General features: G+C 41.8%; 1 protein-coding gene across 1 annotated transcript; it reads left to right on the top strand.

Annotated features, from left to right (window-relative positions):
• The first annotated feature begins 9,553 nt into the window (after positions 1 to 9,553).
• On the top strand, positions 9,554 to 11,063 carry LOC119653427 (farnesol dehydrogenase-like). The gene is made up of 3 exons (XM_038058008.1): positions 9,554 to 10,185; positions 10,538 to 10,675; positions 10,732 to 11,063. The coding sequence occupies exons 1-3, from the start codon at positions 9,613 to 9,615 to the stop codon at positions 10,771 to 10,773; spliced, it is 753 nt and encodes a 250-aa protein (XP_037913936.1). The 5' UTR covers positions 9,554 to 9,612; the 3' UTR covers positions 10,774 to 11,063.
• Positions 11,064 to 18,551: the final 7,488 nt, after the last annotated feature.

The following is an 18,551-nucleotide window of genomic DNA, read 5'->3' as shown; positions in this document are numbered from 1 at the left end:
GGCCAGTTTATGATAGGGTATTCCTTGTTCTCAGATGGTTGTTGATGGTGCAAGGTCTCGGGGGTGAGCTTACTGCCTTTATCGGGTTTCGCACATTGATTAGTCTAATCAGTCTTATTATTTTAGTTATTTCTGCCGATGTCGGTACCAAACTGCATCAGCAGTTGAACAACGAATTAACAGTACTAAATCCGCCTTTGCTAGTTTACCCAAAATCCAGTATATAAAGATACCTCAACATCAAATTGGAATTGCTCCGCACCAATGTTCCCACGGTGATTTTACGGCAGTAATACACCGAAAGTAATCAACATTATTATCCAAAAGGTTCAAGGTTATATCAACTCATATCACCGTCGTGTCATCAGAGCACTCTGGTCTAAGACAATGCGGAGCAGATGCCCGTGGACATGTTGATTAGATGACAGAAGCGGCAGTGAATAGGTCAAACATTGAGCAACGGTGGCAATTTATTTGTGGGTTATTGCATACAATAGAACATACAACGTGATGTGAAAAAAAAAATGAGACTTCCCTGCGAGTTTCGAGGAGTTTAATTATATTGTGTAGGTGTGCAAATGGCTGGGTTTTATGACGACAATGTATAAACTAATGTGATTTTGCATGACACTAATAGTCTTTTCATGGCTGCTAAATAGCATGACATCGGCGTTCACGGCCATAAAATTCAAAAGAGAGAAAAATTAGCTTATCAAGAACCAAAGAATTCATAAAATTCTGTGGCCCTACCAAAAACCGCCTTGGGATTATATTATGAATATTCAAAGAACCTTTGTCTGTAAACTACCACCTATGAAAGTTGGGGATATTTTGCTATTCTGTGGTAAAAAAGGTGTTCCCTACTTACAACTATTTGAACTTGCCATCTGGTGTTAATTATTCTCCCAAGTGCCCCAACCTATTTTGCACAAGTGCCCAACACTGTCCCAGAACATGAAGGTCTCATCACTCTCTGTACAGAATCATTGTGATGACATTATCCGTAAATATCCCGGGTTCTTTTAGTCAACAATGACAAGTGAATACTCCTACTACTGTCCGGGTGCTCCTCCTCGTGAAGTTTAAATAATTCTTTGAGCGCTTGGGTTCGTGTCCGCGGATGAGCACCTTGGACTGTTCCATTTCAGGTAATTTCGCCCAGTTTACTTCCCTTTGCGGTTCCTCTTAATTTTCCAAAGTCGTGGTGACCGGTGGTACCTCCGAAAGGCTACACTGTCGCGGTATCGTCAGATGAGCGCACTAACAAGGTGATATGCCACTCTTTTAAGACTGCCACCAACACTTTACTAGTTCCAGATCAATGTGATACACACGTTATATTAGTATGAAAAATATTGTTTTAACGAAAACACAAGTGACCGTTATAAAATCGGTATCTACCCCTTTATTGCACACGAAAGATTCGCCACTTTTGATCAAGATACTCAACATGAAACCTAATAAAGTTAATTTACCGCGGTAATGCATAGATTCGCAATATTCATAAAATAGACTCATCAATTAAAATTTAAGACTTATGCAATTCGATGTCAGCAATTGTGATATCCGATTACACATGTAAAAAATATATTGCTATGAGCCGACTAATAACGTGCTTTTTAAAAAAGTGCATAGCTGTCGGAAAGTGTAATGAACTAAAGGAAAAACGATAGTCAGACGGCAATCCTGAGTGGCCGGAGACGACCTAAGTAGAAGAGCTATTTGAAAACCTAAAAGAAATTCGCTTAGTTGACCGTGAGGGTCTGCCCGAAAATATTGAAGCTCCATCAAAGCACTCGGTTGACACGTGCTTTCATACTCCTGTGGTAGCCGGGCTCGGGAATGTGGAGAGTCCTTTGAGCTTCGATTCTTGACATATCATTAAACAAAATTCACGGGTCTATACCAGTGCGTAAGTTCGCACCGGATCTTGAAAAGATGGGCGATGAAAAATTGTGCAACAGGACGAAACACGATATTTTGACTTCACCGATAACATGCAAGGGTCGCCGTCTTGCCCCAGAACGATTACCGGTAGTTAAAAATAGTTTGAGGCAATGGTCAAGGTTTGAACGGCACGCTCATCGTCCAGCTGCTGGGCAGTGCCGATGCACATGGCACTAAAAACGGGCAAACACCTGCGACCATGCGGCGAATACAGGGGACTCAAGGCGTGCATATATTCTGATCCCTATTAAGTGCGCCACTTCTACGATTTGCGCAACAGCTCTGTGAGTCGATGATCTACTCAAAAATCATTTTTGTCAGAGCATACAATCAGCTGCCCCCTGGTCGAGGAGGAGGTTCCCAAGACCGCCGTTACCACTCCATGCGGACTATTCCGTTCATAAGATTCGGGTTACGCGATGCTACTGAGTAATCTTGATTTCTTCTTCACTTATAGAGACAATATCCTGATTGCATCGAAGAATGAAGAGCAACACCTCGAGATCAAAGTGTAATATCGCGCTGTTTCTGGCGATTAAAGTATTTGAATTAATTCAGACTGGCTTTTGCTTTTCGCTAGTATTATTTATTAACCTTGCAAACACCAATATTTCGGGAACCGCCTGTTCCTTTTATTAGGCTCTGACAGGAAAAGTTTACTTGTTTGGCAGCTTTTAGGCTCTAACACCTGTTATTATGGGAAGCTCATTCTCAGTTTATGAAGTCTAAACTTAGCCAATGATACTGATGCTCCAATTGCTGGTTCCACTCCTGGCATAGGAGAGACTGAACCCTCTTTTGCGAGATTCCATGTCTTTTCATATCACAGTGACCAGGTACCCAGTTTCACTGTATTGAATCTAGGTATAGAGTTCAAATGGCTTCTGCATTCCTGAACGATTTTCGAGATGCTCAACTACTCATTACTCAACGCCCTCAATGCAGCCTGGCAATCACGGCAGATTGCCATGCGCCTGCCCTTTCAACCGCTTGTCAATCAAGCAGATTGCTGTTGTTAGAATCGCATATAATTAAGCCTGAAAGGTAGACTCCTGTTGCATTTTTGGACCATTGGTGTAGAAGACCTATGTATTTCCCACGCATTGCTCTGGCACTTCCCAGTTCTATCTACATTTCAGAATAACTTCATATCATATATCGTACAAAGATCAAACAGATGTATGGGTACCCTAGAATAAGAAGGCATAGAAAAAACTGGATTCGGTTCTGCTCTTCGGTGATCTGTGCCCTACGTAATTTCTTTGGCAATAGATCTAATCCAATTAGTAGTAGCATAAGTGAACATTGACCTAATGATAGCAACATATGTATATCGGCATTACCTCATGAGGCCTAAGATTACATATCGGAGCAAAGGTCCGTCTGCGCAGCCCATGTAAGAGATCGTTTTAAATGTGTTTTTACATATTTGTTCCGAAAAAGTTTTTCATCTAAAGTGCCTCCATCATCTGGGAAGCAACGTCCATATAGTTTTCTCGTCTTTATAAATAATACCATTGTGGTTTTATTTGGATGAAGTGAAAGTCCATGCCTGAGGCATCGACTGCCAATCAAATCACAGGAACGTTGTATATTTCTACAGACTGTTCCAGTGTAAGTTTGAGCGTGTGTTGGCAAATTTTGCAGTTCGCATAGTTGGGGGTCGATCAGCATATTCTATAGAAGTAGGACAATTCATTGGAGGCACCTTTGCGTTGCTTCCTCGTGTATTCACCCTTCGGAATTGCATCCTCAGTTTCCACGTTGGTAAGCAAGCTGGTATGCACTAAGTAGGTGCGACCTAACCGCCTCTCCACGAATTTGACACTCAACCAGTCCCACAAAACCTTTCAGAAAAAATAATGTTAAGCTGATCTGCCTGAAGTTCTTTGAATTAAAGTATTCATATTTCCCAGGCTTCGATATGTTGACTACCTTAACCTTCTGCCAAGAGGAAGGCACGTAGCCCAAAGAGAAAAATATTTCTTAGCATTCACTCTAAGGGGTCTATACCTCCCTTTAGCATCGTTGGATAGACGCCACCCATGCCGCTCTAAAGAAGACTCGTTTCGTTGCCACCTAAGCAAGCGGCTTCCCACGAGTGTGATGCTCAACTAGTCCCTCCAAATCTTCCAGCAAGAATGATAACAACCTCATCTGCCTGAAGTTTTTTGAGTAGTATTCTTTCCGAGGGGAAATATTTCTTAGCAGTCACTCTAAGTGCTCTATACCTTTCTTCAGCATTGTTGGATAGATGCTATCCATGCCAAGTCCTTTGAAGTGTTCACTGGGAACATCGGCTTTCGCAGTCTTCCAATTCAACTTCTCCGATGGTTTGTTTTGAAGAGTCCAGTCTGGAGTCGTGAAAGTACCAATGGATTTTCTAAGAGAATCTAACTTGGCCGAATTATCTTTCTGAAGGACTCTTCACAGCCTTAAAGTCTCTCTTTCGCCTTCGATTTCCTCACAGTTCCCCTTAAAAGGACGCTCGTTTCGAACACGAGCCTCTTATATTCGCGCTGTGAGTTCTGGAAGTTTAAGCAGCACGATTCAGATAGGTTGATTACTTGAGTTTTTGCAATTCGCGGTTCCATCAAGGGACCGTTTTACCGCTTTGTTCTCTGAAAATAGGACAAACCTCTTCATAGCAATTTAAAACTGTTCAATTCAGAGTTTTGAATTCATCTTGAAGCGCCAAAGGAATCCTTAGTCGCCGAAGGAGCTTGCACTTTATTGTCCAGAAGTTCATTTAACTTTGTCCTATCCGTTTTCCTAGGTTTCAGTCTTTGCATTACAGACTGTCCACCCGCAATAGTTAGATTGAATTCTAGGTATCGGTGATCTGACAGTGAAATTTCGTCTAGCACCCGCCAGTCTGTAACCAACTCTAATGTCTTTGAAGTACAATTGAACTAATTGTTAGATCAATTACTTAACTTCTCGGTCCCATGAACGTAGGGGCTGAAGTGATGATATCAAATAGCTTCCCGCTCTACGATTGCAGTTACTCCTGCCCCAATACATTTGTTAAGTGTTTACATCGTAATCTATTAAGAGTTCGAGACCATTAATTTGGTATTGTACGATGACCGTAAGAACTGTTGTTTAATTATACATTAAGTAGTTTCCAACATTTATTAATTCTAAAAAATAATTACAAAATGTTATATTTTTTAATTCAAGAACTCAATTCACCTTTTTAAGGTTTTGTGTAAACACAAAACCTTATTCAAATCGGTTTGCTGTCTGTCCGTCTGTCTGTCTGTCTGTCTGTCCGTCACACGCATTTTTCTCGGAGACGGTTATAGCGATTGGCACCAAATTTGGTAGAAAGGTGGAAACTGTGAACGCTCACGCATATAGTGAGTTACATCCGTTTACGAAGAATTTAAGGGGGTCCCCATACATGCAAAAGGGAGGTGTAAATTTTTTTTTCATCAAATATAGTCACGTGGGGTATCAAATTGAAGGTCTCGGTTAGTACTTTTCGAAGCCGGTCTTGGTTTTGACATTTGTTGAAAAGGTGGGGAGTGCGGGGGGTTGAAAGTGGTCATTTTTTTAACGAACCCATTCTCAGAAACTACCCAACCGAAAAATCTGAAAAAAATCAAGGGGCTGCCACTATATGGTGCCTAGGCTCCGAAATACCCTTCATACCGATACCTGTTAAAATAAAGTTAATAATAGTACATTACTAGATTTTTTAGTAATTGACAGGAAAACCCCCCTTAAGTTCACTCTAGAATCACGAAATTGCAGCAATGTAGGCTTCAGCATAGAGCATGATCTTGCCAAATTTGGTTAAAATCACACTATTACTAACAAAGTTATACTAAGTCAAAACTGTCGCTTCTCTGCAAATTCAAGATTATGAATGTAAATATTACTTGAAAGTGGAAATTTTCACATAATATATGCTTATTTTACGTGCTACATGCTAATGAGACAAATGTACACTTAAATCTCTTTATAAAAGAAATACACAAAACCTTTCATACCTGAAGCGCTGAGCTTCCGGTTTCCTGATTTGTTTTTTTTTGATAACTGATTTTCGACTCAACTTCCACGATTGTTCTACCGGCCTTGTGACTGTCACCCCGCTACCACCAGGGAGGCGATTCATTAAGGCGGATGAGTTTCACTTGATGCTGACGTATATTATACTGGTGCGGAGCTCGGATTAATCCTCGTTAATCAGCGCGCGCCTCCACAGAACTGTCTCAGCATTATTGCCTCTAACCGTCTTGGCATCAGGACACAAGCTCTTTATCTTATGGATCTTTCCTCGTAAAAGATCCTAGATTCTATTAAATCAAACCCATGGCTCTTGCACCAGAAAAATGTAGGGGTAGTTCTGCATTCAGCATCGTCGCCGGTAGATAGGAGGAGACTTTGACATGCTGTAGGTTTTCGACATAACCTTAGTCTAATATGTAATGGAAAACAGTACAGTATAGTACGCGTTGACGTGGAACCTGGTTTCCCTTACACCATATCCCCAGCGAACTGGTCCCCTCGTGTTTGATTTCTCTAAGAATATCCGCAAATGGAGGCGCAGTTCGGATGTCCTCATTCATGAAAGGTCTTATCTCAGCACGTAGATCATTCGTTTGTTTTCTACTTAACACCTTCACTGCTTTGTGCATAGATTCGATTATACGAACTGACATCAAGTCGGTTTCGTTCACCTCTCTGGCGTCCCCTTCTTCTGCCTGTTCCATAAATGGTGTAGGAGAAGTTACTTGCAGGTAGGATTTATTCTGTAGTACCCTCGCCAGTACGAAACCCAATACGGGGAATCAGCCACTGTGAGCACCATTCTCCGCGCGCAGCCACTTTGTGGGAAAACGCACCGAAGATAGCGCAGTTTGCTCTCCTTCATGTAAGTCGAAAATAATCATTGTTTTTTGTTCTCAAAATGGAGATAATACTCTACAGTTTCCTGATTTGATTGAGCTTGAATTTATCTAGAAAAAAGTGGAGCACCGTGTGTGACTATTTCTGAGTACCTTCCGACTCTTTTGGTCCAGTTCGAATACCAAGCTAAAACCTTCCTCGTTTGTGCATTTATCTGTGGCGCGCAGGATTCGCGGCATTCGAAATTTATTTCGAATGTGGCAAATACCAGCGGACAGATGGCGCCACCGCGCTCTCCTCTCGGTTCAGACCTCGCCACAGGAGTGGAGATCAGAGTGCCATGAAAAAAATGACATGAGGTTTAAAAGAAGAGAAAAAAAGGGAACCAAGGAGCAGAGTCTGCCGTCAGTCTTTAAAAATAAATACTTTAAAAGTAAAGTTTAATAATAAAATAATTTTTATTTTAACCAATAATTTAAAATAAAATATATTATGAAAAAAGACAAATTTGAAATGATGTCATTTGGTGAACGTTCTTAGTAATTTTAATTACCATAAAATGTCCTTCCTAGCATTCATGGTCTTTACCCTCCAGTGTCTGAAGTCCATGCCCGGGTTCTGTTCGCCCAACATACGGATTATGTCCCCTGCCTTTCTTTGAGGACCAGGTAACCAACATCCGACATGTTCTGTCCTGTGCAGTGTTCACAATAGTGAACTTGGGGCGACCACCAACACTTAAAGCCGGGATTATCTGCCAGAAGCACTTTGGGACGCCTTATCAGTCCACTCCAAACGGAGGAGCCCATCGAAAAACTTTCATTGTTGTTGGCTTCGTTCCACTCCAGCATTTTTTTCACACGCATTCTCGGTGGACGGTAAATTGTCCCCCTGACATTTCGCCATCCCTCGAGGAAGCTCCCACGGCAGCAGTCAGAAACGAGGCTGCAGCTTGCGCGTACTTTCTCTTCCTTTGGAAAGTTCCTATGGGAGGGAAACCGGTCCTAATCCTGCCAGGAACCGCGGAGGGAGGCCCTGGTGTGGAGCACAATAAAACATTGCCCACCACACATGTGTTGGTCTTATGTTTCTTGCGCGCAGGAGGAGTCTGGTGCATCCAGTGTGGGTCTCACCGGGGTTACCAGTCTGTCCCCATATTCCGCCGAACATTCTGCTTCCTTGTGTCCGGTTTCTCTGGACTTTACTGCACCTAGTGGTACAGGCAAGCTCATTTTCTAATTCCGAAGGTACTTTATCTTCTTCCGCAGCGCCTTCTTTTGCCGCCGGCTTGGAGCTTTCCCAGTTTTACGGTTTCCGGGCCCTTTGGCTCTGTTTTCACATACCGGCATTAAACCAGTGGCGTCTACGTCATCAGCTCGCCTTTTCTGGTAAGCGTGAAGGAGAAAGTTCGAGAGGCAAGATTCAGCCTGTAGTCCCCTTTATTAGCGGCTGAAGTTCGCTTCTGCTGAGCCTTCCCTTCCTTTTACGGACTCGAGTTTGGTGAGGCCTTCAAAATTCGCGCCTCGGACGCAATCTGATTGCTCATGATAGCGGTTGGATTCGAAGACTTTGACTTCTTTCCACTTGAAGAGATCAAATTCTTAACCTCCATATTCATGTTTTTGGACACTCCGCTACGACAAGCTGGTGTCCCAGGGGAAGAACAAGATGTTGCAAGGTAACATCACTTGCGTGCCGACAGTCTTGGCCTCATGTGCGACGCGCGATTGTAGAGCGTGAACACAAGCATGTCTACAATGCCAGCATTCGAAGGCGAGCCGACATGTACGATCAACGCCGGACCACACTAAACAGGGGATTTATTTTTGATAGCCATACGTCGTCGCAAGTAGGCCCGGTATATCGATAAGAACATTAGCCAATGCTCAGGTCTAGATGTAGCATGATTTCGGACCACAAAATTATTTGTAGGGGAAGGACTGCCTTTGGGTCTACAGTTTTCGCATTATTTTCTGCTACAGGAGTTGTGCCAAAATTAAGGAAAAATACAAAATACACTATCCTTTAACAAGTTCGGTGCTTCCCGGGTTCTTCTGCGATCTTTCTCAACTACCAAAGCGATCATTGTACTCATTAATAAATCAATTGCTGGGGTTTGTATGATGTGGTTTAAATCTATTATAGATTAGAGCTAGTATCAAAAAGAAAAGATTCATTGTTAACGAATGGAAAAGCAAATACATAATGCAAAGATAAAAAGTTACCCCCCAAGTACAAAATGAAAAGGGGCTAACAAATTTTCGAGCTAGTAGACAACTTCGCCCACCTAAAATTCAACGATGAATTACGCCTCCTAGAAAACCCCTTACTAGTTCTTCCCATTATGAAAGGAAGCGTAAAAGAAAAAATCCTAAGCTTAGATACTTTGAAAGATAGAGCATTAGTGAGATTACATAAAAATCCACGGAAAAATCGGAGCGTTTAATCAACGCAGATAGCGAAGCGTTACTAAAGTTTACGAGTTAAAGTACATGGTTGATATTTGCTGTGGCACAATCAAAACAACACATATGCCAGCAACCATTCGTTCTCATAATAAATATATACTCACGAATTTCCATTGGCTGTCGGCCATCGCATCTTGTTCTCTAGCTCCTAGAATGGAGGAGTACTCTTTCAATTTAAGTCATAAGTATAGTCAGTTGTCTGTTTATGCTTAGTGATGATGACTTGCCATACTTCGCTCTTTTAGTGTTTTCTATATAAGAGAGCTGCACGGATTCTAATCTTGTCCAGATTATTCATTACAATCTATCTAGTATCTAGTGAGTCTGTTAAGAAAGCAGAATGGAACGTTGGCAGAACAAAGTGGCTGTAGTAACAGGAGCTAGTTCCGGTATTGGTGCAGCAACCGCCACAGATTTGGTAAAAAATGGTTTCATCGTGGTTGCTCTGGCTCGACGCGAGGCGCGCCTTCGTGAGAATCAACTCGCTCTACCCGAAAATCTACAATCTCGATACCATCCCAGAAGATGTGATGTTACCAATGAAGATCAAGTAAAGGATACCTTCGCTTGGATTGAAACTAAGTTTGGAGGGACCGACGTTCTTGTTAACAATGCCGGTGTTGTAGCTATGGGTGTGGACTTAGCAAGCCCGGACAATACTCAGCCCATGCGAAATATTGTGGAGACGAATATCATGGCCGTCTTATATTGTGTACGGGAGGCGTTCAATTCAATGAAAAAACGAAAAGCTGATGGACACGTTGTCATCATGAATAGCATCACTGGACATTATATTCCCGTGGTGCCTACAGGCTCTATGAACATCTATCCTGCTTCCCAGTTCGCAGTGACGGCAATGGTTGAGACCTATCGTCAGGAATTTGCGAATGCTGGAACGAAAGTGAAAGTTACGGTGAGTGTTATCCAGCGTTCCATTTATTACATTAGATCATTTCTTGTTAATTTTGGATGTAGTGCATGACCATGCATACATAGATTAGTATAAGAAAAAACCGGGCAGTAAGCGCAAAAGTCTTTTGCACACAAAGCTCCCAATGTGTCCTTCTTGCGAAACTCCAAAGGATATGGATGTTATTTCAAGTCCAGTCTTATCTAGCCTAGATCGGCCAGTGTGTAGATGGTTTCAATAATATTCTTTGTTTGTTGAAATCTGACATTATCTCAATGTATTAAAGTTTTTCATATTCAGGAAAGGTGCGATTGCTTTCAGCAAAGAATAATTCTCTAAAATGATTCTACTATAGAGTATCTGCCCTGGGGGTGTTTCAACCGAAATATCACCGGATGTAGAAGCGCTTAAAGCAGCGGGTCATCCACTTTTAAATCCTGAGGACATATCTAATGCTATACTGTATGTGTTGAGCACACCACCGCATGTTCAGGTACGAGGGGTTGTTTTATATGAGCAACAAAAGTTTAAAGAAGTTTTGAATTGCAGGTTCATCAGTTGACTATAAGGGCTCTTGGAGAGAAATTTTAAGCAACTATTACGAACACAAGCTTTAATTAGACATATCGCTAAATATTGGTTTATATGCAAGAAACTAATGACATTTGTAATTCATCTTGAAAAAATACACCATTTTAAGTTACACTTTACAACGAAACTGGCTAAGAAGAATATATGTATGTCGATTCAGCTGAACGGGTGAGACCAGTTTGTGTGGACATATACAAGTAGCTATGCAAATGGAAATTAATACTTTAGAAAAACCCGGCTGCGAAAATGTTTGGCTTTTCTTGGAGGCAAAGACGGGGGTGATTCATTTGGTTCTCCAAACCTTTTGCTTCTTTCACAGTGCTGCGTATCAATGGAGATTTCCGATATGAGTAGAAGCAAACCCTCTACAGGCTGTTTAAGAAATGTATAAATATAGTTTTGTAATCGCTGCAGTAAGTGCGTTAATCACGTCACTCCGCCACAGCACCACCCCTAGCTGAAACCAAGGACCTTGTAGAGTCCCTAGTAAGGTAGGGGGTAGACTTTAATCCTAATTAGGACGAGTGTTCCAGCGTGTAATTGGGAAAGTCTTGTAGGTTCACAATACGACCCGAAAATAAAGCCTTGGAATTCCCAACTACAATTATTTTGCTTACTACGCTAACTACGCTTTTTAAAAATTCTGTAATTTGCTGAGTAGGTATGTGTACTATATAGATAGCATAAAAATACTAATAAGTTTATTGCTCCGTAAAGTATTGAGTATTGACTTGTGGGAATTGGAATAATTGAAATTTAACTTTGAACGGTCTTACATTCAGCCCACCAAGAGCCGCCCGGCTCTTAAACTGTATGCCCTTTATACCAGGTCGACGATGGTGATGCGAAATATCCTAAAACTATAATAGTAGCTTAGAAAGTAAGAGGGTTGAGAGTGATGTTCCTCTGCTGGCAGGCGTTGACTGATTTGGGATCTTCTTCTTTCGCTCGGTTTGTATTATATCTTCTTGGGATGACGATCGATTGGCAGCTGAATGTTGTGTTAAGGATTGATCAGCATCTCTGGTTCTAAAGTAAACGATAAGTTGTAAATCTTCGGTGTCAGTCGCTTTGTAATTTTAGCATGTGGCTTGAGTGTTACGACACGTACAAGACAATTAATGCAAGGGTGTATGGCCAATATGCTTACTAGTGGCCACTGCATCGATGGAATGTGATGGTTTCACTGGTCTCACTGGGATCACTTCCGCAACTCAAATAAGCTCTCCCCGTTGAGAAAATACCCAAGAGTTAGCGCTGAAGCAACTGTTGGATCACTACTGATTTCCGGAAGTGGTCGTGAATTGAAGCAAGCCTCTATTTGCGCCAATTTTGAGTTGAGTTGAGTTGTTGTCCAATTGCTTTGTAGAAGTTTCGCTTCATCGTTTTCACACCGGCTTTCCAGAGCCGGCCAAAATGGGGACTGCTTTGAGGTGCAAATTTCGATTCTAAGCCATCACTAGCTAATTCGGCACCACTAGCCTGTAGCGCTTCTTTCTATTCCTTTTGCAACTGTTTCTTGGCACCAAAACAATCGTTACCACAATCACTATTGCTCAATATTTCATCGTAATGTGGTCAAAGTTATTTATTTGTACACCCCCATGTAGTGTTTCATGGCAAATTATTTGTGTTAATAACTTTGTTAATGTAAGTTTTTGTATAATTGCGGGTTGCTTAACTTCTTTTCCCACTAATGCATGGTATATTCTTCCGCCCACCCTGAGGATACCCTCAGTAAGGATCTAAAGTACAAGTGGAAGCAAAGGACTGCCGTGAGCAATTTTGAGCTCTTGTGTGATAAGGAAACTGCGGCGTTTAAACGTGGTATTTCTGCAATTATTAACAATTATTACAATTATAAACCTTAAGCAATATGCTAGCACTCTTATTTCTTAAAGCTTGAATAGCGTCACATAGTTCCAGACGGTGTATGTACTATGTTTTCATAGAGTTATCTTGGACTTCAATGCTATCAACCGTGCACTTATTGATGAAGCAGTAGCTACTCTGATTTTTCGAAGCATCGTAATCCATTGACCTTTAGTCGGTTTGTCGGGAAATATCCTGTCCAACGTGGAATTCGTAAACTATGTAGTGATGGGAGCTGATTCCGTACGATTAGTCAGTCCTTGATAATCTCATCTTCCAAGGGATCATCCCAACCGCGTTTTGTCTACCAAGGTAAGTGAGATCATCAGTGGCAGCGCACACAGTCGAAGAATCCCATAGCATTCAACGGGAAAACCTTGATCTCTTGCGTCATATACACCGAACGACAAAAGAAGACACCAAGCGGTTATTAAACACAGATTCAGGTAATTGCCCTTCAAAATTAATAAGAGTAGGCACGGTAATTAACACGTAATTAGCTTAATATTTTGAAAATTAGTAATTAAGTATAAAAGAACCGTATAATCGCAATTGTTTTTATTAGCTCTGTACTGATGAGGGGGGTAAGTTGCTCTCGAAATACATTCTACACTGATAAATAAAAATTGTTGTTTGGAGGAAGCTACTGGTTTATCAATGTTATGAAATTGCTTCACGCATTAATGCAACCTGGATGAAGTGGCGTTCCACAACTGGTGTCCTTTGTGATCGACGTATCAACGAACGTCTCTCGTCTCTCTCTATGGTTCTGAGTGTAATTGGAGACTTGTGGACTTGTGAGACGTTCTGATCACATCCGAAATGATGATATTCGCAATCGATGCGGAGTTTCACCGACCGTGCAAAAACTGTGAGAAAAGCGTCTTCGATGGTATGGTCACATAATTTCCACTAACGAGAATTCACTTGCCAAGATTGGTTTGGACATCGAAGTCGACGGTAAACGACCAAAAGCCCGGCCGAAACAACGGTGGTTTGATGCGCGGGATGGGGATTTAAAACCGTCGATTGCATGCAGATCAGGCATTTGATTGAACCAAATGGTGAAACCGATCACGACGAGGCGGCCCCTCTTGTGAGCGGGACAAAGGAAGAAAGAAGAATGTTTAGAGGAAGTTGCGTTTCTTGATCTTCTAAAAGAGCGCTCCACTAGCTTAGGATGATTTGATGTCCACTTACGTAAGCAAAAGCCACCTCTCTTTAGTCGCTCTGATTATCCTTTGAGCAATTTCTCTGACTTATCTGCGACGATAAGAAAATCATCAATATAGAAACCTGGGTGCAAAATTTCAACTGTATCCGGAAATCTAGATTCTTCATCAACTGCCAATTGATGCAATGTATGTATGTATATAATTGATAATGCTGAGTGAACTCACTTGTATTGAAGCGCCAAAGTATTCTTTGATAGACACGATTTGCTTCTTTCTACCAGATTTGCCTCGCTTTGATGTCTGTTGCTACGATATAACGATGCTACCTCCATCGAATAAGTAAATGTAGGATATCTTCTGGAATGGTTGGTTCAATGTGGAGTAGATCAGTCAATGATTTACCACTAGAGTTCTTTCGCGTCGCGTAATTATTTGCAGGGCTGCATCCTTTTGTGATCGCATGATGTGGTAGTCAATTTTCAATATGAAGGGTTGGCACTTTCTGCATGTGTCCCATGCTGACATATTCCTTCATTAAAGCTTTATATTGCTCATCAAGACCAGGACCTTGGGCGAATATATGCAATCCATTGAGAGTCCTCTAATTCTATTGACGGATTCAAGTCTGACTTTGACGGCACTCTCACCGAGTATTCGCCTGTTGCAAATCGATTTGTTGACTGATTGCTGGTCCATGGACCAGTTTACAGGGGTTCTTCAGCCTCCCAAAATGTTCGTAATGTCTCTTCTAGCTCTACATATGATATTATTGTTTGGATTGCCTGCCTAAGAGTTAATTGCTGAGTTGGCCGGAATAGCACCCTGCCGAGGTCAAGGACTTGCACTTCTCGGCCGCGTTAAAAAAACAGTAACGATTTTTAGAATTTCATTATCTGGAGCCCATTTAGAAAGCTTTACTGGGATATTAGGTTGTCGGAGGCAGGAACAGTATGCTCCTAGAAAATATTTGCTGGTTCTTTAGTTGTATTTAATTAGTTTTCATGTACAATAAAGAGGCGTTATCCTAGTAGGGCCCAAAAAAGAAAAATTAAGCAATCCAAGGAGCAAAGGAATGAGGCATTGAATGGAATGTTGCCAAAATTGATCATCTGCCGAAACTTGGAGACCATGGAGAATATTCTTCTTCTGCTGGTAGAAAAAACTGACGCAAATGGAGAAGAGAGACAATATATTAACGTTTGTGAGGAACACTTAGAAAACACCAAAGCGTAAGTTCTGCAAAGTGATATATCTAATGAAGAGCCAATTCATCTACATAATAGAAATGATGCAGTGCCCCATGATTGTGGTGCGAGAAATTGGCCTTGGAATTGATATAAGATGGAGTACTCTTTCGGTTTCAGGTATAAAAGGTTTTGTGTTTTCCTATGTGAGGAACGGTGAGCGCGAGCGATTCAATTGCGATCAGTTTGATATCATTCTTGCTGAAAGGTTTGGAGAAACTGGTTGAGCGTCGCACACGAGGGAAGGCGCTTAGGTGGCACTCACTAAATCGCCTGCCCGTCTGTCCGTCTGTCCGTTTGATAACAAAACGCAGTAGTAATAATCAAATGTTGAATTTAGTTTGTACTCCAAACATTAAACCAATGTTGGCAAGTCTTAATTTGGCACTGACACCTGAAAATAATAGAAAACTTAATTGCTTAAACTATTTCTCTTTGCCAGACACAAAAAAGTCTCTGCCTCTTTTTAAGGTTCAGTTGAAAGCATATATTGCGGTGCGAAGTTAGCTTACTTTAGCTAGATCTCCTGATGTCTACCCATGGCATCCATAACCGCGCCTTCCTCACACTTTTCTATTTTGAATCGTTGCGATTATAAGTAGCGTTGATCGCATCCAAATCCCCCTGGCAAGCTATCATTCTCCGGGCGAAATTTTCCCGTGATAGCATTTCACTTAGAGTTTCCTCTAACTTCCTCCTTCTTCCACTTACCTCGCGCATTGGGAGAATACGTGCGCTGCGTCCTCCGAGTAACTATCGCAGCTTGAAAGTCAGGTGAGGTGAGGTTTAATACAGGTATCCAACATGACAGGTAAGAAACTGGGTGAGTTTATAATTGATCTCCTATGTTTTCTCTCCAGCCATTCCCTGATGTTAGCGATCAACCTATGTGTCTAGCGACCCTTGTTTGAGTGGTCCCATTGCTTTTGCCGTCTAGATACAGATCTTTCCTTTCGGCTTCCGATAAAGGAGGGGTGGACTTTATATTATATATGTTCGTAACATCGGTTGCCCAGATGTCAATCGGCATCATTCCCGGAGATAACGAACACTGCATCATTTGAGACGGACCGCAAGGGAACACACACTTAGGGCTGTTCGTTTGTAGATCGCACTCAGTTTTTGTGCGTTAGATAAGATATGCAGCGCGGATTTCCAAAGTGGGACTGCATACGGCATGATAGAACTTGCCACCCTGGCTGTGAACAGCCTGCACGTATTCCGCGGACATTCGGCATCATTCTTACCAGAGCCATATATCACCACTCCCAAGTATTTGATGACGTGCTTAGAGGTGGTGATATGATTCTCAATTCTGGTGAGAGCGAAATTTCTCTTCCGGTACCTGGTGATGAGGACCGCTTCAGTCGTTTCATCCTTGAGTGCCAGCGCAGCGTTAGCCAATCACGCCTTAATAGCACTGATTGTTTCGCATGGGCACAACCCAGTATCTTCGAGATGCTTTGCAATCACAACTAGTACGATGTCGTCGGCGTAGCCCAGCACCGTCGCTTTCTCCGGAACCGAAAGATTAAGTACACCATTATATACCCATAGTATCGGGCCGAGTACGGAGGACTGTGGGGCACCCTTGCAGACAACGTACTCCTGAGGTCCATCATCGGTGTTATACTAGAGCGTGCGTTCTCGCAAGCAGTCACATAGGTGCAAATACCATTTTTCTATATATGGTCCCAATTGGCTGAATTGAACGCATTTTCCACATCCACGCAATATATGCCTGTAACCTGAAGGCGCTGTAGTGTGGAGTCGCTTAGCAGAGATTCGTCCGAGAGTAGCGCAGCGAGTTGCGAGAGTAGGGAAACTCACCGACCTGAGTTGCTCGCCATGCTGTTGACAGTAGGTTGACAACCATGAAGCTATCGGAGTAACCTAGAAGTGAAACAAGTCGGAATACCGGAAGCTCGCGCTTCGGGTATAAAGGTTTTGTATTCATCTTATCTAAGAAATTTCAACTAACATTTTTCTATCCGTATACAAAACTACGAGACATACGTACATATTACAGCCGTAGATGTTGCGTTCACCCTAAACAAATAAACAGCCTATTTTCGAATACTGTACACATATAGGCACGTATATAGATTGATCGTACCCATATTTCCGGTTCACTCCTTATGTCTATCTGAATTAGGCACTACCCGCAAAGTCCATTAGCACGCATATACTATATACCTACATACACACATGTCCCGTTGCAATAATTGATATTCATATACAAATGATTAAAAAACTAAAACAAAGTAATTCTTTTCCACCCAATTCATACGAACTTACTTCGTTATAGTATTGACGAATTGATATGTGATGCTGACGTCATGAAGGTTGTAGAGTGCACGAAATTCACAAAAAATTGTGAAGTTTTACCCACTATAACTTTGTTAATAATAGCTTGATTTTCTTTAAATTCCACCAAATTGTGCATTATGTTCGTTTTTATACGCATGCCAAATTTTGTACTTCTGGGATGAACATAAGGGGGGTGGCGGGTAAATTTCCAAAATGTGGAAATATACTATTATTAACTTTATTTATGCAGATATCGCAACCGGATATATTTTGAGGCCTAGATTTCCTAGAGATGCACTACTGCGATTTTTTTCAGATTTTTCGGTTGGATAGGTTCTGAGAACGAGACCTGTTACCCTTTTTGATAGTCATATTTTGAGCCTTCACTTCCCTATGTTTCACCCAATATCAAATATTGAACCAGTTTCGAAAAGTACTAATTGAGACCTTTCATTTGATATCCCAAATGCTTACATTCTGTGAAAAAAAATTTTGCACTCTCCTTTCACATGTATGGGGAGCCCCCCCCTTAAACTTAACACAAAATAGCGTCAGTTGCTGCATGTAAGGGGAACGGCAGATCACATACTCCTACCAATTTTCGTGACGATCGGTCCAGCCGTTTCCGAATAAATCGGCTGTGACAGACAGACAGACAGACAGGCGGAGAGACAGACAGACAGACAGACAGACGGACAGACAGACATCGAATCGATTCTAATAAGGTTTTGTTTCACACAAAACCTTAAAAACAGTCTGCCGTCAACAAAAAATTTAGAGAGTCAATTGGAGAATAATAAAACAAAACTAATCTCGTTATCAACCAATTTGATGGCATCAATGGTTGCTTTTGCTTTACGAAAACCAAACTGTCGATCCGAGAGGCTTCCTTGGCACTCAACGCCTGAGAGCAATTTATGACAGATTACCCGCTCCAGCATTTTTCCCATATTGGGGGACACATGGGTCTATAGGAGGATGGCTCACCTGAAGGTATGCCAGCCTTAGACAACAGCACCAACTTCTACCGCATTCATGCTGTAGAGAATATCCTCATCGCGGCTGCACGCTTCAAACAACTCAACGAACATGTCCGGTCTAGATTTTATGGCGAGCTTAAGGATCCTATTCGGTATTCTGTCCAGCTCTCTGAATAGTATCAGCGCCCTTCTTTTGC

This window comes from Hermetia illucens, chromosome 1 (assembly GCF_905115235.1).
Source record: "Hermetia illucens chromosome 1, iHerIll2.2.curated.20191125, whole genome shotgun sequence".
Classification (NCBI taxonomy): Eukaryota; Metazoa; Arthropoda; class Insecta; order Diptera; family Stratiomyidae; genus Hermetia; species Hermetia illucens.
This window is presented reverse-complemented; position numbering and strand designations above follow the sequence as displayed.